This window comes from Macaca thibetana, chromosome 10 (genome assembly GCF_024542745.1).
Source record: "Macaca thibetana thibetana isolate TM-01 chromosome 10, ASM2454274v1, whole genome shotgun sequence".
Lineage (NCBI taxonomy): Eukaryota > Metazoa > Chordata > Mammalia > Primates > Cercopithecidae > Macaca > Macaca thibetana.
Genome location: NC_065587.1, coordinates 26,306,448 through 26,331,723, shown reverse-complemented (window position 1 = coordinate 26,331,723; position 25,276 = coordinate 26,306,448). Strand labels below are relative to the sequence as shown.

General features: G+C 45.3%; 1 protein-coding gene across 2 annotated transcripts in view; it reads right to left on the bottom strand.

Moving 5' to 3' along the window:
- Window positions 1-24,476, bottom strand: part of LOC126929527 (aspartate-rich protein 1-like) — a 38,957-nt gene extending 14,481 nt beyond the window's left edge. For both annotated transcript variants that reach the window (XR_007717194.1, XM_050745967.1), the window contains exons 1-11: window positions 23,568-24,476; window positions 17,828-17,895; window positions 16,415-16,436; window positions 13,030-13,112; window positions 11,497-11,518; window positions 10,262-10,291; window positions 8,476-8,555; window positions 7,065-7,086; window positions 4,354-4,436; window positions 3,860-3,884; window positions 3,516-3,557 (exon numbers count right to left, since the gene is read on the bottom strand). Coding sequence is in view for 1 of the 2 variants with exons in the window: in XM_050745967.1 (XP_050601924.1) it covers window positions 3,516-3,557; window positions 3,860-3,884; window positions 4,354-4,436; window positions 7,065-7,086; window positions 8,476-8,555; window positions 10,262-10,291; window positions 11,497-11,518; window positions 13,030-13,112; window positions 16,415-16,436; window positions 17,828-17,895; window positions 23,568-23,769 (679 nt within the window). In the remaining variant the exon portion in view is untranslated. The remainder of the gene's footprint in view (window positions 1-3,515; window positions 3,558-3,859; window positions 3,885-4,353; window positions 4,437-7,064; window positions 7,087-8,475; window positions 8,556-10,261; window positions 10,292-11,496; window positions 11,519-13,029; window positions 13,113-16,414; window positions 16,437-17,827; window positions 17,896-23,567) is intronic.
- Window positions 24,477-25,276: the final 800 nt, after the last annotated feature.

The following is a 25,276-nucleotide window of genomic DNA, read 5'->3' as shown; positions in this document are numbered from 1 at the left end:
TGGGGTCCTATGCCCAGGAGAAGCTTCTCCCTTACTCCACAGCAGTCTACAGAGCACCCCCTGACCAGGGGTACGCCTGTTTGTGCAGGTGTCAAGAGGGAGCCCTGGGCTTCTCTGGGCTCTGACCTACCCTGGCAGGACTGTAGAGGGTCCAGAACCCTGCCTTCTCCCAGCCAGGTCCTTCCCTCCCTTTCCCAAACTCGCAGCCTCCTCACTGCTGTCTGCCTCAGAATCAGGACTAATCTCACTATGTCCTTCATCCCTGTTTGCATCAGGGGCTGCAAGAAGCTCAGCTTACCTCCCTCTCAAGACCCTGAATACTCCTTTTCTTACTCCATCTGCTGAAACCTTTTTTCCAAGCCCTCTGGAGGCCCCAGGGCCTTAGCCACTATCTGGAACATTCTTTCCTTTCTTGCTTGGACTGAAACCTAGCTCTCCTGAGACCTGCTTCCTCACCCTCGGCATCCTCCTATGTGGGGCTGCTTTCCTCCCTCCCTGCCCCTCATGCCCTCACTGGAGTGGAACAGGTCCTTACAGACCATCTCCTGTGTCTGTTTTGAGGAGCCCTCTAGTTCTGAATCCCTGCACAGGCTCTGTGGCCCTGGCCCTCTCCCCTCCCCAGCACCACACCCCCAGATTGCTCTTGTAGGGTACGACGTGCTTTCCACTCGTCCTCAGACTTCTTCTTTCTTTAGCCTTGAGCATTTCCCCAGTGGAGCCTCACCACCTCCTGCTCCCTGAGGAAATGAGGCCACTTCTTTGCAATTTTGATTTTTCAGTAACGTGCTATTGTGCTCTTTAAGAAACTGGTACACATCATGGTGTGTTTAAACCTTTAGGGAAGTGGGAGGATACTGGGGGCTGCTGTGTGAGCCCCTCTATGCCATACCAAGTCAGACCAGTGAGGGAAACTGGACTGCTAAGCTGTAGGGCTACCTCCCCCTCCAGGATGCTTTTCACATCTTCCACGATCCCCTCAATGGAGACCTGCCATGGCCCAGACTCATCTTAGGCCTCCATGTGCTACTGGGGTGCCTGCCAGTCAGACAATCAGTGGTGCTGTCACTGAACTGCCCGCCCGCCGGGACTCGTGGTCTTTGGTGCATTCCAGGCTCCACCACAGACTCTGCATCCACAGACAACTGTGGTCCTGGCTGCTCTCTGCCATCAGGTTTCCCTTCCATTTTTACTTATTGCCTAAAGAACTTCATACAAAATTCTATTTAAAAGCAGTTTATTCCACAGTCCCACATAGAACACATCAACTATTTTAATTTTTTTCTTCTTTCCTATTACTGTCTAAAAGTACATTTTTTTTTACGCAGTAAGACCTAGTGTGGTTGACTGTATCTAATTTTTAACCTATTAGATGGGCAATTTTTTTTTTTGAGACAGAGTATTGCTCTGGGTGATTCTCTTTGATACTCTATGGAGGCATAATCCTTCAATTGCACTCATGTAACTCAGTAACTTTTCACACCCTGAAACAAGAGCTTCTCCATCCAAGTTTCAGCAAGACCAATTTCTGAGCCATGGAGCAATGGGGAACACCAGCCTCACTAAGCTCACACACCCAGCTGTGGACGCAAATTTCACTTTATGGTTAAGTCTACTTTGCCACTACAGGGGGTGTAGCATGTTAGTTTCTAGATTCACCTTTGGTATTAAAGAGATACGGATCTTGGTGTCTCTCTTAAGTAATTTACTTAACTGAGACTCACTTTCCTCATCTGTATAATGACTATAACAAAACGAATTCTGTCTCAAAGTGATTGTGACACTTCAAGGAAGCAACATAGAGAAATGCCCATATAATATCTGATGCTCAATTCGTATTTGTTATTATTTTCATTCTTATAACTTAAGCACCTGCTTATTAACTACAGTCATATGTGGCAGAATGACATTTTAGTCAATGACAGACAACATGTATGACAGTGGTCTTGTAAGATTATAGCAAAGCTGAAAATTTCCTTTTGCCTAGTAAAGTCGTAACTGTTGGAATGTCGGCGCAGTGCGTTACTTACGTGTCTGTGGTGAGGTGGTGTAAACAAACCTACTGGCTGCATCATTAGAGTCAAACAACGTTTCTTTTTGGTAAAGATTTTAAGTAATATGTCATACAAATGAAAGACTAACCAGTGATGGAATTTTTAGAAAGAGATAAAACTAAGAGTCCATGAGGATTTGGCGAAACAGCTACTCACATATGCTGTTACAGCAGCATGAGTTAGTGTCATCATTTTGGAAAAGTTTGGCATTATTTATGATAATGAAAGATATGCCCCCTTCTAACAGTCTACTCCAAAAGTGCGTGCTGGTGCTATTCCAAAACCATTGAGAAAAATACTCAAAGCACCATTACTTGAGATAGCCACATTATATTAAAAATAACTCTGGCCAGGCACAGTGGCTCATGCCTATAATCCAAGCACTTCGGGAGTTTGAGGTGGGCGGATCACCTGAGGTCAAGAGTTCGTGACCTGCCTGGCCAACATGGTGAAACCCTGTCTCTACCAAAAATACAAAAAATTAGCCAAGTGTCCTGGCAGGCGCCTGTAGATCCAGCTACTGAAGAGGCTGGGGCAGAAGAATGGCGTGAAACTGGGAGGCAGAGCTTGCAGTGAGCCGAGATCACGCCACTGCACTCCAGCCTGGGTGATAGAACGAGACTCCATCTCAAAAAAAAAAAAAAAAAGAAGAAAAGGAGAAAGAAAAAGTCTACAAGTTAAGAGATGAATATCAACTTAGAGAACAAAACTGAAACCAAATTTTTGAAGACAGGAAATAGTGTGATACTATCTTTTGTGGGAAGGAACTCTTGGCATCCCCAAAAATTAAAGAACTGTGGAGAAAGAACCCTCATCTCAGAATCTGTGATTGGGTTGGGAAGTGGAGGCTGGAAATGTGCTCAAGGTTAAACATTCCTCCTCCCTTCAAAAGAGACTGGAGTTTTACCAGTGAGCCCAGAGTGAATATTCACTCCGCCATCCATCCTGGGAGATCCCTTTAAACCAGGAGTGCACAGCAAGTACAGAAACATGAATGTACACTAACAAGTCCTGAAAGTTCAGAGGGTGATTCTCGATTTCCCCTTGGCACACAGCAGAAGAACTGTCTCTCTAGGTTCCAGGAAATGCCTGTGAGAGAGCTGTGTCCCCCAGATTCCCTTCATCACAGATGACACCCAGTGCTTAAGCCTACACCCCTTGTGCACAATCCCTAGGAGTGCTGACTAATCCAAACCAAAGGATCTGATGTTCCACAGGCAGAAAAGAGCAGGTGGACTGCAAAGAGAATCTCTCATGAACACAGCACCCCCCATAGCCCATAGAGACAGTTCTTACTATGATGCCAAGACACTCTGGAAACAACAAGCCAGACTTCACACATATTTCCATTTTCTTTTGATTTCATACCCCCTCCTTCAGCCCCTCCTCACAAGCAGCAGGGATAACCTGGAGGCTCCTGGGAACCTTTTCCCATTGGGTTTTCCCTGGCACGTAGTTCCCTACCTGGATGAATTTCCTCATCACTTAGACTCTCCACCGTCAAGTCTTTAGAAACAAAAACACCAGGAAAAGTCATTAGACAGAGTGACTCACCCACTCCTCCCACTTTAGCTGAAGCTGAATGATGGGCTGGTCTCCCACCCCACGCTGCTTCATACATGATCCCCTAATCTTTCTTCTGGGTTGACAAACCTCCCTACAGCTTCTCAGGCCAGAGTTCTATACTGGCAGATGCACTTTCATGAGAACCCCAAGCCTCTTTCCCAGCAGGAACCCAGACTCGGTTTCTATACACTGAAGCTAGCAAGATTTTCCCCCCGGGAAGTGAGTTATTTCATGGTACATACCTCTTTCTTTAAGCCAAGCTTTTATCTGCAATTATATAAAAGAAAACATGAGAATCAGATTCTGCTGTGCGCTTCACACAGATCTGTTATTCTCTGGACAATGATGAAAAACTAGAAGGCAGTACAGCGATTGAACCATAAATCAAAGTCCCCAAAGACTAGCACAGAGGATAGCTATAGAAGAACCAGACCTTTATTCACAGAATTTAACTTTAATTTTATATTCAAATGCACATTGCTTAATCCAAGGAGGAAAACTGATATTGTGGAAAATGCCTCAGCATTCCAGTTGATAATGGATGCTGTCATTTAAAAGCACCCTAGTGTACCATGTATCAGTTGGGAAGACACGCCTACTGAATTCCAGCCCCACAAAGAGAATAGTGTACAGTGTACATAACGTGCACTGCCAGATTTTCATATCAAAATTAATTGAGTAGTAAAGGAATCAGGAAAACAACATTGCTGTAGAAGATAAAATAGGGGGGTCTTACATAGGCATCATCATCATCATCATCATCATCTTCATCTTTGTATCGTGGTGAGCATCGTAAGAACAGGCCATCCTCAGGCCAAGCTGGAAGGACACAGAGGAAAGATGAGTGCACTGGTGGTTGGTGATTGTGAGTCACTCAGAGAGCTTTGCTGGATGTGGTGTATGGAGGTGGTTGATTAAATAGCATGGACTGAGTTGATGCTGGGCTATTCCCCTGAGTGGAAGAGGGATGGCAGAGAAGGGGAGCTGGAAACACGAGACATGGAGGCCTTGGCCTTGTACTAGAGGCATCATGCAGTAAGACAAAACAGTCAACCCCAAATGGAACTAAAATGCACACTGAGGGTCAATGGAGGGTCAATGGAAGAGTGCCTTCCTCCCTCTCAAATGTTTTGAAACTCTTCGAAACAAACAGCATTTTCTTAACGTATTCATGACCGTGTCAGTACACTAGGATCCAATTATGCTGGTACCGCATTTAAGCACCTGTTTTAAAAGATTTCTTACTTGATTAAAAGCATATTTTATTGGTGAAATGGACTCAATTTTACCCAAATTACTCTATTAGTCACACATTCTTTTTCATAGAGGTCATTTAAAAAATTAAGTTTTAAAATGCTACAATTAAAAATAGTCATGATTTCCTCTTTGTAAGTCTTCTTCTGGAACCACTTCTACACACCCTTTTGGGCCCCTGTGATCAGGGCCTTCAGCAGCTCCTGTGTGACTCTCCCTAAGGAGATTCCCTAAAAATCAGGCTTCCTTCAAACAGGCCAATCTCACACAGCCTGCTCTACCTACACCAGTGAAGCTGAGAGACGTGACTCTGAACACTTTCTGCCATGAGGATAAGTTTAAAGGTTCAAATATACATGATCTACTGAAATGAGGAAATGTATACCAATAGAAACGAACATATTCATGAAAAAATGTCCATGAGTACGGGGATGATTTTGGTTAACTAGCTTATATAAAAATTATTTTTTGGCCAAGCACTCTGGCTCACATTTGTAATCCCAGCACTTTGGGAGACTGAGGCGGGTGGATGACCTGAGGTCAGGAGTTCACTACCAGCCTGTCCAACATGGTGAAACCCTGTCTCTACTAAAAATACAAATAGGTGCGGTGGTGAGCGCGAGAACCACTTGAGCCTGGGAGGCAGAGGTTGCAGTGAGCTGAGATCATGCCATTGCACTCCAGCCTGGGCAAGAAGAGTGAACCTCCATCTCTCTCTATATATACATATGTATATTTATTTGATGCCTATTCATTCAGACATACAAGATATTAGTATAAGAAATCAAAAATTTTTATCAGTCATGTTAAATCTAACTTATCAGCTGTCAACATGAAGATCCTAGGAAGTAAAGAAGGTACCAATAAGTGGAAAGGCATCCTGTATTCATGGATAGGAAGACCAAACCTGACTAACACACAATACTACACACATGATCTACACACTCACAACAATTACTATCAAACTGGTAACAGCCATCTGTGCAGAAATGGAAAAGATAATCCTACAATTTTAATGAATTTTATGTGCCTCAAGTAACCATGATGTTGTTAAAAAAAATAGTGTTAGAGGATGCACATTCATGAGATTGAAATCCACACACATAAAAATAAAGAAATTCAGACAGCATGGTTCTAGCGTGGGGGCACTCATAAGTTTCACAGATATAGAGAGCCCAGAATTGAATGCACACATATACAGTAAACTGATCTTCAACAAAGGTGTCAAAAATACACAATGGGGAAAGGACAGCCTCTTCAACAAATGATGGTAAAACTGCATATTCTCATTCAAATAAAGACATAGAATGCAGAGAGTGTGCTCAAGGTTGTGCTTCTCTCTCCATTTCCAAGACACTGGAGGCTTTGCAGTGAGCCCAGAGTGCATTTTCATTCTGTCCTTCAAGCCTAGGAAGAGCTCTTGATACCAGAGGTAAGCAGGAAAAACCGACGAATGAGTGTGCTGCCAGGAAATCTTAACAGTTCATAAGGTGAGGATTAATCTCTCCTATGCATCTGGGCACATCACAGAAGAATTCCGTCTCCAGCATTAAGTAACTGCCTGTGACAGAACTCTGTCCTAAACCAAAGGCTTTGAGATTTTGCAGTGGCAGAGGTAGAAAAGAGCAGGTGTTTTCAGAAAGATCATCTTTAAATAATAAAGAAGAGGTGATAGAAAACACAGGATACTCAAAAGTCCATAAACATGACACTTCTCGCCATGATGACATTAAACTTTAAAAAGAACAAACTTGACTTATATTTACTTTTTCTTATTCTCTTTCTACCCCCTCCTTAACCATGCCAAGCAGCAGGTATAACATGTAGGCTTCTGGAAATGCTGTATTATTAGATCCCACCTGAAATCTTCTTACCTACCTGGAAAGGCATCCTCTTCCCTGCTGAGATTCTCCAGAATCCACTCTTTAGAACCACCAACATCAGGATAAGTCAGTGAGAGGTGCACTCACTTCTCCTACTCCAGGTGAAGACACACTGGCTCACACAAAATCTCCTGGTTGGTTCTCTGGTTCACACACACTTTACAGCCCCTCTGCTCATAGCTATACACTTGCAAAATCATTTGCTCTCACCACACCCCCAATATTTTTAACAGGAACCCAGATTAAGGTTTCTATATATCAAAGCCAGCAAGTTTGTTTCTCGGAAAGTGAGTGAGTTCAAGGTACATACCCTGGACATGTGATGGTGAAATCTGCAATGAGACAAAAGAAGATGCTATGAGGATCAGATCAATTCTGCTGCACCTCTTACACAGATCTGTTAGTTGTGAAACCGTGGTTGAGTCAAAGGTCAAAGACCAAACATTAAAGCATAGAGGACAACAGTGGAAAAGACAAGAGCTTTTCCCACAGAATTTCTTTGAGGTTGATTTAGATTGGTAAATGTACAAGGCCTAATCCAAGGAGAAAAACTGCTGTGGAGGAAAATGTCCCTGCTTTATAGTTGATGATGGCAGCTGTCCTTCAAAAACATCCTAGTGTGTCATACTTTAGGTGAAAAGAAAGTGCCACTGAACTCCATCCTCACAAAGAGAATTGCGTATGTGATACATAATGTGCCCTGTCATATTTTTATATCAAAATTAATTGAGAAGGAAAGAAATCAGGTGAAGGAAATAATGTATACAGTGGTCCACTTTTAACACAAAGTGCCTTGAACCGGTCTAGGTCAGCAAAGGATACAAGAAATAAGATATGCCAGGCTCCTGCTTGGATGGGCAATGCCTGCTTGTTGGACCCCCCTCCTCCCCACTTAGTTGCCCTCACTTCAACCAAAGAAGTTTAGTCTAAGACGAAAGTTTATTAGCCTGCAAAATAGCTCACTTTGTCTGTTCTTATCAGCCTGCCCAGCTACTTATGTCATAAGTCAAATACTTGAAGAGCCTCTGAGCTGACTAGGATGGCAATGCATTGTGGGCTGCAACACAATGTAGTAAGACAACCCTAGAAAAATACCTAAAACCCTTCCCCCAAAATCGGTAGGCAACACCTGGGAAGATTGTGACCCCACAATACTCAACCTATGAGGAACCAGGGAAGGGGCCTGCACACTAGGAGATAAATTGCTTGTGGAAACTGTGCTGGGTGTGTCTGCCCATCAGACACCGGATCTTGCAACACTGTCATTAAAAGTCTCACTTTCAGCCAGGTGGGATGGCTCACGCCTGTAATCCCAGCACTTTGGGAGGCCGAGGTGGGCGGATTACCTGAGGTCAGGAGTTCGAGACCAGCCTGGCCAACATGCTGAAAACCCGTCTCTACTAAGAATACAAAAATTAGCTGGGCATGGAGACACATGCCTGTAATCCCAGCTACTCAGGAGACTGAGGCAGGAGAATTCATTGAGCCCAGGAGATGGAGCCGAGATTGTACCACCGCACTCCAGCCTGGGCAACTGAGTGAGACTCTGTCTCAAAAAAAAAAAAAAAAAAGAAAAGAAAAGAAAGGAAGAAAAAAAAGGAAAATTTCACTTTCACTGTTGTTCAGCTCCCTGAGTCCATTCTTTGGGTTTGGACTGGTGAGTCTGTTTCTCACATCAGAAAACCAACATTTCCTTAGAAGACAAAGAAAGATGGTCTTACCTGGGCATCATCATCATCATCCAAATCATCAACTTCACTTGGTGGCAGGCACACTAAACTCAGGTTGTCGTCAGAAGAACCTGGAAGGACACAGGAAAGATCAGTGCACCGGTGATTGGTGACTGTGAGTCACTCAGGGAGCGCTACTGGATGTGGTGTACGGAGGTGGTTGATTAACAAGCATGGACTGCGTTGATGCTGGGCTATTCCACCGAGTGGAAGAGGGATGGCAGAGGAGGGGAGCAGGAAAGATCTAAGACATGGAGGCCTTGGCCTTGTACTAGAGGCATCAGGCAGCAACACAAAGCAGTCAACTCAAAATGGAACTAAAGCACACACTAAGGTTCAATGGAAGAATGCCTTCCTCCCTCTCGAATGTTTTGAAACTCTTCAAAACAAACAGCATTTTCTTAACATATTCAAGACCATGTAAGTACGCTAGGACCCAGTTATGCTGGTACTACATCTAGCATCAGTTTTAAAGAATTACTTAATTTATTGGTGAAATGGATTCAATTTGATTCAATTTTACCCAAATTACTCTATTCTATTGATGACATATTCTTTTTTTGTTTTCTTGAGACGGAGTCTCGCTCCGTCCCCCAGACTGGAGTGCTGGAGTGCAGAGGTGCGATCTCGGCTCACTGCAAGCTCTGCCTCCTGGGTTCACACCATTCTCCTACCTCAGCCTCCCAAGTAGCTGGGACTACAGGCACCTGCCACCACGCCTGGTTAATTTTTTTGTATTTTTAGTAGAGATGAGGTTTCATTGTGTTGGCCAGGATGGTCTCCATCTCCTGACCTCGCGATCCACCCACCTCGGCCTCCCAAAGTGCTGGGATTACAGGCGTGAGCCACCGCGCTGGGCTGATCACAATTTCTTTTTCATAGAGGTCATTTAAAAAATTAAATATTAAAATGCTACAATTAAAAATAACCATGATTTCCTCTTTGTAAGTCTTCTTCTGGAACCAGGGTGTGTGCACAACCTTTTGGGCCCCTGTGATCAGGGTCTTCAGCAGCTCTGTGTCACTCTCCTCAGGAGATTCCCTAAAGATCAGGCTTCATTCAAACAGGCCAAGCTCACACAGCCTGCGCAACCTACACCAGTGAAGCTGAGAGATGTGACTCTCAACACTTTCTGCCATTAGGATAAGTTTCCAGGTTCAAATATACATGATCTACTGAAATGAGGAAATGTATACCAATAGAAATAAACACATTCACGAACAAATGTCCATGAGTACGGGGTGATTTTTGGTTAACTAGCTCTATTCATTCAGACATACAAAATATTGGTATAAGATACCACAAATTTGGCTGGGCACAGTGGCTCATGCCTGTAATCAGAACACTTTGGGAGGCCGAGGTGGGTGGATCACAAGGTCAAGAGATCAAGACCATCCCGGCTAACATGGTGAAACCACGTCTCTACTAAAAATACAAACATTAGCTGGATGTGGTGGCACATGCCTGTACTCCCAGCTACTCGGGAGGATAAGGCAGGAGACTCACTTGAACCCGGGAGGCAGAGGTGGCAGTGAGCGGAGATCACATCACTGCACCCCAGTATGGTGACAGAGTGAGACTCTGTCTCAAAAAAAAGAAAAAGAAAAAAAGAAATCACAAATTTGTATCAGTCATCTTAAATCTAACTAATCAGCTGCCAATATAAAGATTCTAGAAAGTAAAGAAGGTACCAGTAAGTTGAAAGGCTTCCCGTATTTATGGATCGGAAGACTAAACATGACTAACACACAATACTACACAAATGATCTAGACTCACAACAACTGCTATCAAACTGGTAACAGCCACCTGTGGAGAAATGGAAAAATTAATCCTAAGACTTTAATGGATTTTTATGTGCCTCAAATAACCATGGTAACATTGAAAAAGAATAGTGTTAGAGGAAGCACATTCATGAGATTGAAATCTACAAAAAACAGAGAAATTCAGACAGCCTGCTTCTAGCATGAGGGCACCCGTAAGTATCACAGATATAGAATCGAGAGCCCAGAATTAAATGCACACATACAGAGTCGGCTGATCTTCAACAAAGGTACCAAGAATACACAATGGGGAAAGGAAAGCCTCTTCCACAAATGATGGTAAAACTGCATATTCTCATTCAAATGAAGAAATGGAATGCTGACAATGTGCTCAAGGTTGTGCTTCTCCCTCCTTTCCAAGACACTGGAGCTTTTGCAATGAGCCCAGAGTGAATTTTCATTCTGTCCTCCATGCCCAGGGAGATGTCTTCATACCAGAGGTAAATAGCAAGGACAGACAAATGAATGTGCTGCCATGAAACCTAACAGTTCATAAGGTAAGGATCCATTTTTCCTATGCATCTGGGCAAACCACAGAAGAATTTTATATCTAAGATTAAGTAACTGCCTGTGACAGAACTGCATCTCAAACCAAAGGCTCTGAGATTTTGCAGTGGCACAGGCAGAAAAGAGCAGGTGTTCTCAGAAAAATCATCTTTAAATAATAAAGCAAGAAGAGGTGATCGAAAAGACAGGATACTCAAACGCCCATAAACATAGTACTTCTCACCATGATGACATTAAACTCTGTAAATAACAAACTCAGCTTATATTTACTTTTTCTTTTTCTCTTTCTACACCCTCCCAAGCAGCAGGTATAACATGAAGGTTCCTGGAAATGCTGTTTTATTAGATCCCATCTGAAATCTTGTTGCCTACCTGGAAAGGCATCCTCTTCCCTGCTGAGATTCTCCAGAATCCACTCTTTAGAACCACCAACATCAGGATAAGTCACTGAGAGCTGCACTCACTTCTCCTACTCCAGGTGAAGACACACTGGCTCACAATCTCCTGGTTGGTTCTCTGGTTCACACATATTTCTACAGCCCCTCTGCTCATAGCTATACACTTGCAAAATCATTTGCTCTCACCACACCCCCAATATGTTTAACAGGAACCCAGATTAAGGTTTCTATATATTAAAGCCAGCAAGTTTGTTTCTCAGAAAGTGAGTTAGTTCAAGGTACATACCCAGGACAGATGATGGTGAAATCTGCAATGAGACAAAAGAAGATGCTATGAGGATCAGATCAGTTCTGCCCCATCCCTTCCACAGATCTGTTAGTCTTTTGATGACTTCAGAAAACTACTTGTGAAACAGTGGTGAGTCAAGGTCAAAGGCCAAACATTCTAGCATAGAGGACACCTGTGGAAAAGACAAGAGCTTTTCCCACAGAATTTATCTTTGAAGTTGATTTAGATTGGTAAACGCACAATGCCTAACCCAAGGAGAAAAACTTGTGTGGAGGAAAATCCTTCTGCATTACAGTTGATGTTGGATGCTGTCATTTAAAAACATCCCAGTTGGGAAGACATTCCCACTGAACTCCACCCCAAGAAGGACTATTGTGTATGTTGTACATAATGTGCCTTGTCATATTTTTATATCAAAATTAATTGAGAAGGAAAGAAATCAGGTGAAGGAAATAATGTATACAGTGGTCCATTTTTAACACAAAGTGCTTTGAACTGGTTTAGGTCAGCAAAGGATACAAGAAATAGAATATGCTAGGCTCCTGCTTGGATGCGCAATGCCTGCTTGTTGGACCCCCCTCCTCCCCACTTAGTTGCCCTCGCTTGAACCAAAGAAGTTTAGTCTAAGATGAAAGTTTATTAGCCTGCAAAATAGCTCACTTTGTCTGTTCTTTGTCTGTATCAGCCTGCTCAGCTACTTAGGTTGTAAGTCAAATACTTGGAAGAGCCCCTGAGCTGACTACGATGGCAATGCATTGTGGGCTTCCACAAAATGCAGTAAGACAATCCTAGAAAAATACCTAAAGCCCCTCCCCCAAAATCAATAGGCAACACCTGGGAAGATTGTGACCCCACAGTACTCAGCCTATGAGGAACCAGGGGAGGACCTGCACACTAGGGGATAAATTGCTTGTTGAAACTGTGCTGGGTGTGTCTGCCCATCAGACACCAGATCTTGCAACACTGTCTCACTTTCGGGTGGGCGGGGTGTCTCACGCCTGTAATCCCAGCACTTTGGGAGGCTGAGGTGGGTGGATTACCTGAGGTCAGGAGTTCGAGACCAGCCTGGCCAACATGGTGAAATCCCATCTCTACTAAGAATACAAAAATTAGCTGGGCATGGGGACACATGCCTGTAATCCCAGATACTCTGGAGGCTGAGGCAGGAGAATTCATTAAGCCCAGGAGATGGAGGTTGCAGGGAGCCAAGATTGCACCACTGTACTCCAGCCTGGCCAACTGAGCAAGATTCTGTCTCAAAAAAAAAAAAAAGAAAGAAAGGAAAGGAAAGGAAAGGAAGGAAGAAGGAAGGAAGGAAGGAAGGAAGGAAGGAAGGAAGAAAGGAAGAAAGGAAGAAAGGAAGAAAGAAAGAAAGAAAGAAAGAAAGAAAGAAAGAAAGAAAGAAAGAAAGGGAAAATCTCACTTTTGCTGTTTTTCAGCTCCCTAAGTCCATTCTTTGAGTTTGGACTGGTAAGTTTCTCACATCCGAAACCCAACATCTCCTTAGAAGACAAAGAAAGATGGTCTTACCTGGGCATCATCAACATCATGATTACCATCATCATCTTCATTTGGTGGTGGGCATACTAAACTCAGGTTGTCCTCAGAAGAACCTGGAAGGACACAGAGGAAAGATGAGTATGCTGGCTGTTTGTGACTGTGAGTCACTCAGGGGGCTTTGCTGGGTGTGGTATACGCAACGCAGGTGGTTGATTAACAAGCTTGGACTGAGTAGATGGTGGGCTATTCCCCTGAGTGGAAGAGGGATGGCCAAGGAGTGGAGTGGGAAAGACATGAGACATGGAGACCTTGGCCTTGTACTAGAGGCATCAGGCAGCAACACAAAACAGTCAACCCCAAATGGAACTAAAGCACACACTAAGGGTCAATGGAAGAGTGCCTTCCTCCCTCTCAAATGTTTTGAAACTCTTCAAAACAAACAGGATTTTCTTAACGTATTCAAGACCCTGTCAGTATATTAGGATCCAATTATGCTGGTACTACATTTAGCACCTGTTTTAAAGGATTTATTACTTAATTAAAAGCCTATTTTATTGGTGAAATGGACTCAGTTTTACCCAAATTACTCTATTATATTAATCACACATTGTTTTTCATAGAGAGCATTGAAAAAATAATATTAAAATGTCGCAATTAAAAATAGTCATGATTTCCTCTTTGTAAGTCGTCTTCCGGAATAATGGTGTGTGCACACAACCTTTTGGGCCCCTGCAATCAAGGGCTTCAGCAGCTCCTATGTCACTCTCCCTGAGGAGAGTCCCTAAAGATCAGGCTTCATTCTGACCAAGCTCACGGAGCCTGCGCAACCTACACCAGTGCAGCTGAGAGACGTGACTCTGAACACTTTCTGCCATGAGGATAAGCTTCCAGGCTCAAATATACACGATCTACTGAAATGACAAAATGCATACTAATGAACAAATTCATGAACAAATGTCCATGAGTATGGGGTGATTTTGGTTAACTAGCTTACATAATTTTTTTTTATTTGATGCCTATTCATTCAGACACGCAAAATATTGATATAAGATATCACAAATTTGGCTGAGCATGGTGGCTCATGCCTGTAATCTCAGCACTTATGGGAGGCTGAACCAGGCAGATCACGAGGTCAAGAGGTTGAGACCATCCCGGCCAACATAGTAAAACCACGTCTCTACTAAAAATACAAAAATTAGCTGGGCATGGTGGCATGTGTCTGTAGTCCCAGGTACTTGGGAGGATAAGGCAGGAGAATCACTTGAACCCAGGAGGCGGAGGTGGCAGTGAGCAGAGATCACATCATTGCACCCCAGTGTGGTGAGAGAGTGAGACTCCGTCTCAAAAAAAAAAAAAAAAGAAACCACAAATTTATATCAGTCATGTTAAATCTGACTAATCAGCTGTCAACATAATGATTCTAGAAAGTAAAGAACATACAAAGAACTTGAAAGGGGCTAGGCGCAGTGGCTCACGCCTGTAATCCCAACACTTTGGGAAGCCGAGAAGGGCGGATCAAGAGGTCAGGAGATCGAGACCATCTTGGCTAACATGCTGAAACCCCCCTCTACTAAATATACAAAAAATTAGCCGGGCGTGGTGGCAAGCACCTGTAGTCCCAGCTACTCAGGAGGCTGAGGCAGAAGAATGACGTGAACCTGGGAAGTGGAGCTTGCAGTGAGCCGAGATCGCACCACTGCATTCCAGCCTGGGCGACAAAGTGAGACTCCGAGGCAAAAAAAAAAGACAAGTAAGTTGAAAGGCATCCTGTATTCATGGATAGGAAGACTAAGCATGACTAACACACAATACTACACACATGATCTATAGACTCACAACAACTGCTATCAAACTGGTAATAGCCATCTGTGCAGAAATGGAAAAATTAATCCTAAGACTTCAGTGAATTTTTATGTGCCTCAAATAACTGTGTTAATGTTGAAAAAGAATAGTGTTGGAGGATGCAAATTCATGAGATTGAAATCTACAAAAAGCAGAGAAATTCAGACAGCCTGCTTCTAGCATGGGGGCACCCGTAAGTATCACAGATATAGAATCAAGAGCCCAGAATTAAATGCACACATACAGTCAGCTGATCTTCAACAGAGGTGCCAAGAATACACAATGGGGAAAGGAAAGCCTCTTCCACAAATGATGGTAAAACTGCATATTCTCATTCAAATGAAAAAATGGAATGCTGACAATGTGCTCAAGGTTGTGCCTCTCCCTCCATTTCCAAGACACTGGAGCTTTTGCAATGAGCCCAGAGTGAATTTTCATTCTGTCCTCCATGCCCAGGGAGATGTCTTCATACCAGAGGTAAACAGCAAGGACAGACAAATGAATGTGCTGCCATGAAACCTAACAGTTCAAAAGGTGAGCATTAATTTCTCCTATGCATCTGGGCAAACCGCAGAAGAATTCTGTCTTCAGGATGAAGTAACTGCCTGTGACAGAACTGCGTCCCAAACTAAAAGCTCTGAGATTTTGCAGTGGCACAGGCAGAAAAGAGCAGGTGTTCTCAGAAAAATCATCTTTAAATAATAAAGCAAGAAGAGGTGATCGAAAAGACAGGATACTCAAACGCCCATAAACATAGTACTTCTCACCATGATGACATTAAACTCTGTAAATAACAAACTCAGCTTATATTTACTTTTTCTTTTTCTCTTTCTACACCCTCCCAAGCAGCAGGTATAACATGAAGGTTCCTGGAAATGCTGTTTTATTAGATCCCATCTGATGTCTTGTTGCCTACCTGGAAAGGCATCCTCTTCCCTGCTGAGATTCTCCAGAATCCACTCTTTAGAACCACCAACATCAGGATAAGTCAGTGAGAGGTGCACTCACTTCTCCTACTCCAGGTGAAGACACACTGGCTCACAATCTCCTGGTTGGTCCTCTGGGTTCACACATATTTCTACAGCCCCTCTGCTCATAGCTATACACTTGCAAAATCATTTGCTCTCACCAGACTCCCAATATTTTTAACAAGAACCCAGATTAAGGTTTCTATATATTAAATCCAGCAAGTTGGCCGGGTGCGGTGGCTCACGCCTGTAATCCCAGCACTTTGGGAGGCCAAGACGGGCAGATCACGAGGTCAGGAGATCGAGACCATCCTGGCTAACATGGTGAAAACCCGTCTCTACTAAAAATACAAAAATTAGCCGGGAGCGGTGGCGGGCGCCTGTAGTCCCAGCTACACGGGAGGCTGAGACAGGAGAATGGCGTGCACCTGGGAGGCGGAGCTTGCAGTGAGCCGAGATCGCGCCACTGCACTCCAGCCTGGGCGACAGAGAGAGACTCCGTCTCAAAAAAATAAATAAATAAATAAAAATAAAAAATAAAAAAATAAAAATAATAAAGCCAGCAAGTTTGTTTCTCAGAAAGTGAGTTAGTTCAAGGTACGTACCCTGGACATCTGATGGTAAAATCTGCAATGAGACAAAAGAAGATGCTATGAGGATCAGATCAATTCTGCTGTACCCCTTACACAGATCTGTTAGTCTCTTGACGACTTCAGAAAACTACTTTTTTTTTCTTTCTTTTTCTTTTTTTTTTTTTTTTTTTTTTGAGACGGAGGCTCGCTCTGTCGTCCAGGCTGGAGTGCAGTGGCCGGATCTCAGCTCACTGCAAGCTCCGCCTCCCAGGTTTACCCCATTCTCCTGCCTCAGCCTCCCAAGTTGCTGGGACTATAGGCACCCGCCACCTTGCCCGGCTAGTTTTTTTGTATTTTTTAGTAGAGACGGGGTTTCACCGTGTTAGCCAAGATGGTCTCGATCTCCTGACCTCGTGATCCGCCCGTCTCGGCCTCCCAAAGTGCTGGGATTACAGGCCAGAAAACTACTTTTGAAACAGTGGTTGAGTCCATGTCAAAGACAAAACATTCTAGCATAGAGGACACCTGTGGAAAAGACAAGAGCTTTTCTCATAGAATTTCTTTGAAGTTGATTTAGATTGGCAAGCGCACAATGCGTAATTCAAAGAGGAAAACTGGTGTGGAGGAAAATGCCTCTGCATTACAGTTGACGATGGATGCTGTCATTTAAAAACATCCTAGTGTGTCATGTATTAGATGGGAAGACGTTCCCACTGAACTCCACCCCAAGAAGGACTATTGTGTATGTTATACATAATGTGCCTCATCATATTCTTATATCAAAATTAATCGAGAAGGAAAGAAATCAGGTGAAGGAAATAATGCATACAGTGGTACATTTTTAAGACAAAGTACCTGAACGTGTTTAGGTCAGCAAAGGACAGAAGAAATACTAGCAAGGCTCCTGGTTCGATAGGCAATGCCTGCTTGTTCCCCTTTTCACCCCACTTAGTTGTCCTCATTTTAACAAACAAGTTTAGTCTAAGTTGAAAGTTTACCAGCCTGCAGAATAGCTCACTTTGTCTGTTCTTATCAGCCTACCCAGCTACTTAGGTCATAAGTCAAATACCTGAAGAGCCCCTGAGCTGACTAGGATGGCAATGCATTGTGGGCTTCAACAAAATGCAGTAAGACAACCCTAGAAAAATACCTAACCCCCCCTCCAAAAAAAATCAATATGTGACACCCGGGAAGATTGTGACTCCACAGTACTCAGTCTATAAGGAACCAGGTGAGGGACCTGTACACTAGGGTATAAAATTCTTGTTGAAACTGTTCTGGGTGTGTCTGCCCATCAGACACCCGATCTTGCAAGACCATCATTAAAAGTCTCACTTTCTCTGTTCTGCAGGCCTCTGAGTCCATTCTTTGGGTGTGGATGGGTGAGTTTGTTTCTAACATCAGGAAAGCAACATTTTCTCTGAAGGAAAAGAAAGGGCGTCTTACCTGGACATCATCATTGTCTTCCTCACTTGGTGGTAGAGATTTTAAACTCAGGCTGTCCTCAGGGGAACCTAAAAGGACACAGAGTTAATGTCAGTGCCCTGGTGGCTGGAGACTGAGAGTCCCTCAGGGAGCTTTGCTGGATGCGGCATATGGAGCGTGGGACTGAAGATTTAAGACGATCTCAGAGAAACAACTATGTTCAAGTAGTGAGCATGAGGGAGTCTCACCAGATACCTCGCATCTTAGTCAGTGCCTGGACCTAGTAAGACTCCTGCATTCCCAAGTCAAAGATCAAGGCTTTGATGTTTGCTGTGACATAGACAAGACAAACTGGTCTTCTGGAAAGATAACCATTAAACACCAGAGCAAGAAAAAAATGGTTACAAACACAGCACATAAAGCCCATGGACATAAATTGTCTCACCTCTATCTTATTAAAATACAAAAGGAACAAGTCAGACTTCTACACATATTTCCTTTGGTTCTGTCTTCATCGCTCTTTTCCTACATTCCAAAGCAACAGGTGTCACCTAGCTGCTCCCAGAGATCCTCCTAGAGTATCATTCTCTACCTACAGGTCTGCCTCACTGTGCTGCTCTCATGGACGGTGTCCATTGGCCAATCTTTAGAGACAAAAACTCCACAAGAACTTATTCCAGAGAGCAACTCGCCCACCCTCCTACTCCAGGTGAGGCCACACTGGGTTACGCGAGATCACTCTGCCCTTCCCTCGGTGTTGTCAGACTCTCCCTGGGCTCTGGGGAGTCAGAGGTCTCTAGAAAGGCATTGCTCACACTCGCCAGCCTTCAAGTGAGAAAGAGGAACTGAACGAACCACGTTTCAACTTTTTCCTTCCACTGGCCCATTATAGGTCTCACCTCCAATCTCACAGCCCTGAGATTCCCACTTTGATGTGCACACTTTAAGTTAGAGGAGTTCAACAATCGGTCCCTCAGCCAGGCTCACAGCAGATGTGAAAGAGCATTCTGTCGGGCCATTGCACGGTGGCTATTGCAATGAGGTTCTTTTTTTTTTTTTTTTAAATTTTTTGAGACGGAGGTTCACTCTTGCTGCCCAGGCTGGAGTACAATGGCATGATCTCAGCTCACTGCAACCTCTGCCTCCCGGGTTCAGGCGATTCTCCTGCCTCAGTTTCCCGAGTAGCTGGGATTACAGGCACGCACCACCACACACGGCTAATTTTTGCATTTTTAGTAGAGATGAGGTTTCACCATGTTGGCCAGGGGTCTCGAACTCCTGACCTCAGGTGATTCACCTGCCCTGGCCTCCCAAAGTGCTGGAATTACAGGTGTGAGACACCACGCCAGGACCTGAACTTTTACTTGTAAATACTTAAAATGTATTTAAATATAAAGAGGCACATATATGACTGATGATCACACTAGACAGCACTGGAGACCCAGACATGAAGACATGACCCCCTCCCCTGGTGTTTCCTTGTGAAATGGTTTATAGCTGTGCTCCCACCATACATTTATGGTAACTTCCTAGGCTTGTGCACAAAGGCCAGTCACTGTGTAGGGCTGGGGATATGACAACGAGGACAACATCCAGATCCAGGGGGATTCCAGCAGGGGGCGCACGTGCACACAGGGGAAGAGCATGGCCCTGCACACCCTGTCTAGACAGCATCAGAGAAGCAGGAGCCGAGGGGCAGGGGCACCTCACTGTCCTCAGGAGCTCAACCTCATCTCCAGGGACCCTGACTCAGAAGCTGGGGCAGGCTCCAGGATTGGTGTAGGGCTCAACAGGCTGGACAGGCTGAGAAGGGAACATTTCCACACGTGTGCTAGATCCCAGCCCAGGGCTGACCTAGAACTCACCCCAGGGATGAGTTCACTACAATGCCCATGGGGCCTAACATGTTCTCCCCAGGACTGAGCTCTGGGATAAGGACTAATGAGGAAGACACAGTCACTGCCCTGGCAGGAAACACCCATAGCCAGGGTTCCTCTATCCACCCTGTGGGAAGACATAACACAGATAGAGTTTGTCACTGAGATTCCAAACCTTCTATAAAATAAGTGGAAACTGATGTGTTCTGGATTCCACAGAAGAGTTGCAAGGATGAGCTGGACTCTGGAATCAGTCCCCATCCCTTTGCTGAGCTCCTGGTGCACTGGAACTCGTGTCCCTCCCCACCTCCCCTGCTACTCGGGAGTGCTGCAGCTACAGACCCAGTGCTAGGGGGTCTGTCCAGTTGAAACACATGTCAGCCAGGCATGGTGGCTCACGCCTGTAATCCCAGCACTTTGGGAGGCTGAGGTGGGCCCATCTCCTGATGTCAGGAGTTTGAGACCAGCATGGCCAACATGGAGAAACCCCGTCTGTACTACAAATATAAAACTTAGCTGGGCGTGGTGTCTCATGACTGCAATTGCAGCTACTCCGCCGGCTGAGGCAGGAGAATCACTTGAACTTGGGAGTTGAACGTTGCAGTGAACTGAGATCACACCACTGCACTACCCCAGCCTGGGCAACAGAGTGAGATTCCAGCTCAAAAAAAAAAAAAAAAGAAAAAAGAAACACATTTGTGGCTAGACAACCCTTGGCCATTAGTGTCTCCTGAAGGACCATTCCTCAAGTGGCTTCCAGAAGAGCTGAAAAAGAAAAACTTATCTGTCCCAGCCCCAGGAAGATCAGGCTTGGGACCTGTCTGTGTCTGTCCTGACTTGTGTCCTGTCTGCTCTGTGTCAGAGAAGTGGGGACCTGATTCCTGTTCTGCCTCCTCACCAATTTCTGCTGGTGTCACTGTCATCATCGCACAGAGATGGAGGAGACAAGAGAAAGCAATGAAACTCCATTCTTGAGGCATTCAGGATGACGTCCACACCATGCTCTCGGCAGACAGGAAGACCAGGTCCTGCTCACTCCTACTCAGAAGGGGTCTCAGAGATATGAGTACTAACCCTGTTAGACATTTCTCCTCCACTCTTCTCTTTTTTCCTTTTGTTTTTTGAGATGGAGTCTTGCTCAGTCATTCAGGCTGGAGTGCAATGGCTCCATCTCAGCTCACTGCAACCTCCGCCTCTTGGGTTCAAGTGATTCTCTGCGTCAGTCTCCCGAGTAGCTGGGATTACAGGCACCCGCCACTACACTCAGCTAATTTTTGTATTTTCAGTAGAGACAGGGTTTCACCAGGTTGGTCAGGCTGGTCTTGAACTCCTAACCTCAGGCAATCCACCCACCTGGGCCTCCCAAAGTGCTGGGATGACAGGTATGAGCCACCACACCCAGCCCATGTCTTCCATTTCTTTACACTGTGTGTGCGTCCACTGAGTCAGTGGCTGCTGATGCTCGACCCAGCCCCCGACAGTGGGACAGTCCATCACGGGGATCAGTACCTGGTGAGTGCTGAGCCTCACTCACCTAGCTGTGCAAGAGGTCTCCAGTGAGGGTGATGGGCACCAGGCTAACGATAATGCTGTCCTGAGTTCTGATGTGGCATTGGCCCTTGTCTGTCTGCTATGGATTGGCGCATCTCTTTTTATTTCTTTCTTTATTTTTCTGAGACAGAGTCTCACTCTGTCACCCAGGCTGGAGTGTGCAGTGGCTTGATCTAGGCTCACTGCAACCCCACCTCCCAGGTTCAAGTGATTCTCCAGCCTCAGCCTCCCAAGTAGCTGGGATTACAGGTATGGGCCACTATGCCTGACTAATTTTTGTATTTTTAGTAGAGACAGGCTTTCACCACATTGGCCAGGCTGGTCTCAAACTCCTGACCTCAGGTGATCTGCTGCCTTGGCCTCCCAAAGTGCTAGGATTACAGGTGTGAGCCACCATGCCCAGCCCTGGATTGGAGCATTTCTAAGGCTTGAGGTAGTCATATTATTAAATACAATGCAATATCTTCCTGATCCTTACCTGCTTTGACCAAGTGTTGAGGAATGAGCCCAGCACTGACAGATGTTGACCTGCACTGTTCTATGTGAACCCTTACACTTCTCAGAATCTGTGAACTGACCAGAAGCCTGTGGGCTTTCTATGTGTATTTCACAGTAATGTCCATGCAAACATCTGTTGTTCCGTGTACCTTTTGCTACCCTGGGTTTTGTGACCACTGGGGCCCCATTTGATGATGGGCAAAGTTTGGCAGCTTATAGGTCACACAGTTCCAGGGGCACACATAGGTGCTGGAGCTCCCTGGTGTCCTGTCACCAAGCCTGAGTGATGACACAGTTGAGTAATAAAGACCATCAACACTGGGACCCATTTCTGGGTTCACTTTTGCCTCCTCCATTCAGGAGGTCAGAATCTGGGTTCACTCCTTTCTGCACTCTCTCCAGCTAAGGAGTAGCGATATTAAACTGACCTTCAGGTACAGCTGTGGTGAGGGAGGAAAGAGGTCATTTATGTAAAGTGTATGGTGGTGCTGAAGTTTTGCTTCCTTTTTATTAGAAGACATGACTCGGGAGGCTGAGGTGAGAGGACCACCACAGGCCAGGAATTCAAGAAAAGTGACATTTGTACTGTGCTGGGCATGGGGGCCACATTTTTGGGGGAAAACACACATTTACAAACACACTCACAATCACTACACATTAATTTACCCCTAGCTACCTCCCAACCCTCCTGCACACAAACCCACACCATCTAAATGATATGGCTGTTTCCAGGGTCTCCAGTGGATGATCACAGTTCTTCACTGAGCCATCTGTTTCTCACACTGCACTCCAGGTCCTCACTCTTATCAGGAACCGGAAGCCAGGCAGGCTCTCCAGACAAAAACAGGCAAGAGAGTCCCCCGCGACCTATCACTCAGATTTGTCATCAGCAAGGGAGTGGTCTTAGACTATGTACAGTGTTAGAGAGGAGAACAACACACACTGGGGCCTGTCAGGGGACAGGGGAAGGGAGAGCATCTGGATAAACAGCTAATGCACGCAGGGCTTCATACCTAGGTGATGGACTGACAGGTGCAGCAAACCACCATGGCACACTTTTACCCATGTAACAAAACTGTACATCCTGCACATGTATCTCAGAACTTTAAAAAAAATTAAATTATGGGCTGGGCGTGATGGCTCATGCCTGTAATCCCAGCACTTTGGGAGGCTGAGGTGGGCGGATCATGAGGTCAGGAGATAGAGACCATCCTGGCTAACACGGTGAAACCCCATCTCTACTAAAAATACAAAAAATTAGCCGGGAGTGGTGGCAGGCACGGGTAGGCCCTACTCCGGAAGCTGAGGCTACAGAATCACTTGAACCCAGGAGGCAGAGGTTGCAGTGAGCTGAGATCGCACCACTGCACTCCAGCCTGGGCAACAGAGTGAGACTCCATATGAATGAATGAACGAATGAATGAATGAATGAATGAATGAATGAATGAATGAATAAACAAATAAATAAATAAAATTTAAAAAAAAATAAGCTACCTTAAAGGATGGAAGAAACAATCTGATCCTTACCTGCTTCCTCCATTTAGGTACCAAACTGGCTGGATAGGTAAGGCTAGAGAATGGGACGGACACTCCAAAATTGGGGTTTTGAAATTTCATTGAGAAAAGGGCTCTCCCTTTTCTAGATCAAAAAAGGCTCAGTGACAAAGACAAGAGGCAGAGTCAGCCTTTGTCCCCCATGCCCCAGATCTGGGAAAGCTGATTATGGGCAGGATGGAGCTGGAAGCCGAGGATGTCTCTGGGGATGAGGCTATGGGAAGGGGGTGAGGGTACCCACAGGTGTGCTGGAGAGTAAACGACACCCATGGCTTTTTTACCTGTGGGCATCTTTTGGTTGCTGATGTGCTGCAGGTCATGGCCCTCCGTGGCTCCCACATCCAGCTTGCCAGGCTCTATAGTAGTGGATTCTGATGTTGCAGCAGCCACAGCCTCGTAAGTATCAGATTCGTAAGAGGGTGCCACCTTCCCCCTGCACCATCTACATCTGGAGTCGATACAACAGGTCAGTATACACCCCATGGGGCACCCAGACTCCACTCCTGCCTGAGCCTTTGATGAAACTGAAACGGTGCTGCCCGAGCAGCCACACTACTGAGGCTGGCACAGCACTAGTAGAAGCAGCCTGACTCCAGGCAGATCTGCGGCCTCAACCCTTAATTTGCTGCCACCTCCTAAAGTGGCTAGTCTATGAGGTCGGGGACCTGCTGTCTTCTCTGAAAAATAAATGAACACAACAAGCGCCGAGAGGCACAAAAACTGCTGGGAGACAGCACAGTCGGAGCTCCTCCTCCTCCTCCTCCTAGCTACCGACTGAGGGCTGCTGGCCCTGGCTGATGCCTATAACCCACAAAGCTTCCTATGTCACCTGGTTACCAAGAAACAGCCAGGCCAGGCTAGTGACTCACAATGTCCAGCCCCACAGCCCCACCCAAGGCCTCACAATGCCCATCCCTGCTGCTGCCCACCTTGTGGCCACCCTGCCCCTCTGTGCTGACTGCACTACTCAGGCTTTTATTCACCCCGGGCTGCCTGAGCTTTCCAGTCCTGAGAAAAGTGCAGGGGGTTGTTATTGGAAGTCACCCTTAGCAATAAACTCAATAGAAAACCCTGGTATGGCCGGGAGCGGTGGCTCACGCCTATAATCCTAGCACTTTGGGAGGCTGAGTGGGGTGGATCACCCAAGCTCAGGAATTCGAGACCAGCCTGGCCAATATGGTGAAACCCCATCTCTACTAAAACTACAAAACATTAGCCCAGCATGGTGGCGGGCACCTGCTATCCTAGCTACGTGGGAGGCTAAGGCAGGATAACTGCTTGAATCCAGGAGGCGGAGGTTGCACAGTGAGCCAAGATTGCACCATTGCACTCCAGCCTGGGTGACAAGGGTGTCTCAGAAAAAAAAAATGAAAGAAAATCTCAGTTACTAAAGTCAGTTCCACCAGCATTTCTGTTTTTCAGAGTCTGACAGCTTTCATTTGTTCACCAAATGTAGTTATACACAAATTTTTGACTGCTTTTCTAACTAAATGCTTCTCTCCTGTCCTATAAGTGTTAGTTCTTGTCTGTAACTTGATCATAGCTACCCCCAGGGCCCTGGTCCCACTCTCAGTAGAGAGTTATGGCTGTGTATCCTGAATGAAAGCCTGGGACACATCACACTTTCCCCTCCTGGTCTATAAAATAGGGACTGAACACATCCTTCTCAGCTCTGTAATGCTAGGACCTACCAACTCCCTTTTCTCCCTCTGTTTCTTCTTTCCATGGCAGGGGTACTCAGATATTTCTTTTATTTACTTATTTATTATCTTTTGAGATGGAGTGTCACTCTGTCGACCAGGTTAGAGTGCAGTGGCATGATCTCGGCTCACTGCAACCTCCACCTCCCAGATTCAAGCGATTCTCCAGCACCAGCCTCCCGAGTATCTGGGACTACAGGCGCATGCCATCACATCTGGCTAATTTTTGTATTTTTAGTAGGGACGAGGATTTCACCATGTTGGTTAGGCTGGTCTTGAACTCCTGACCC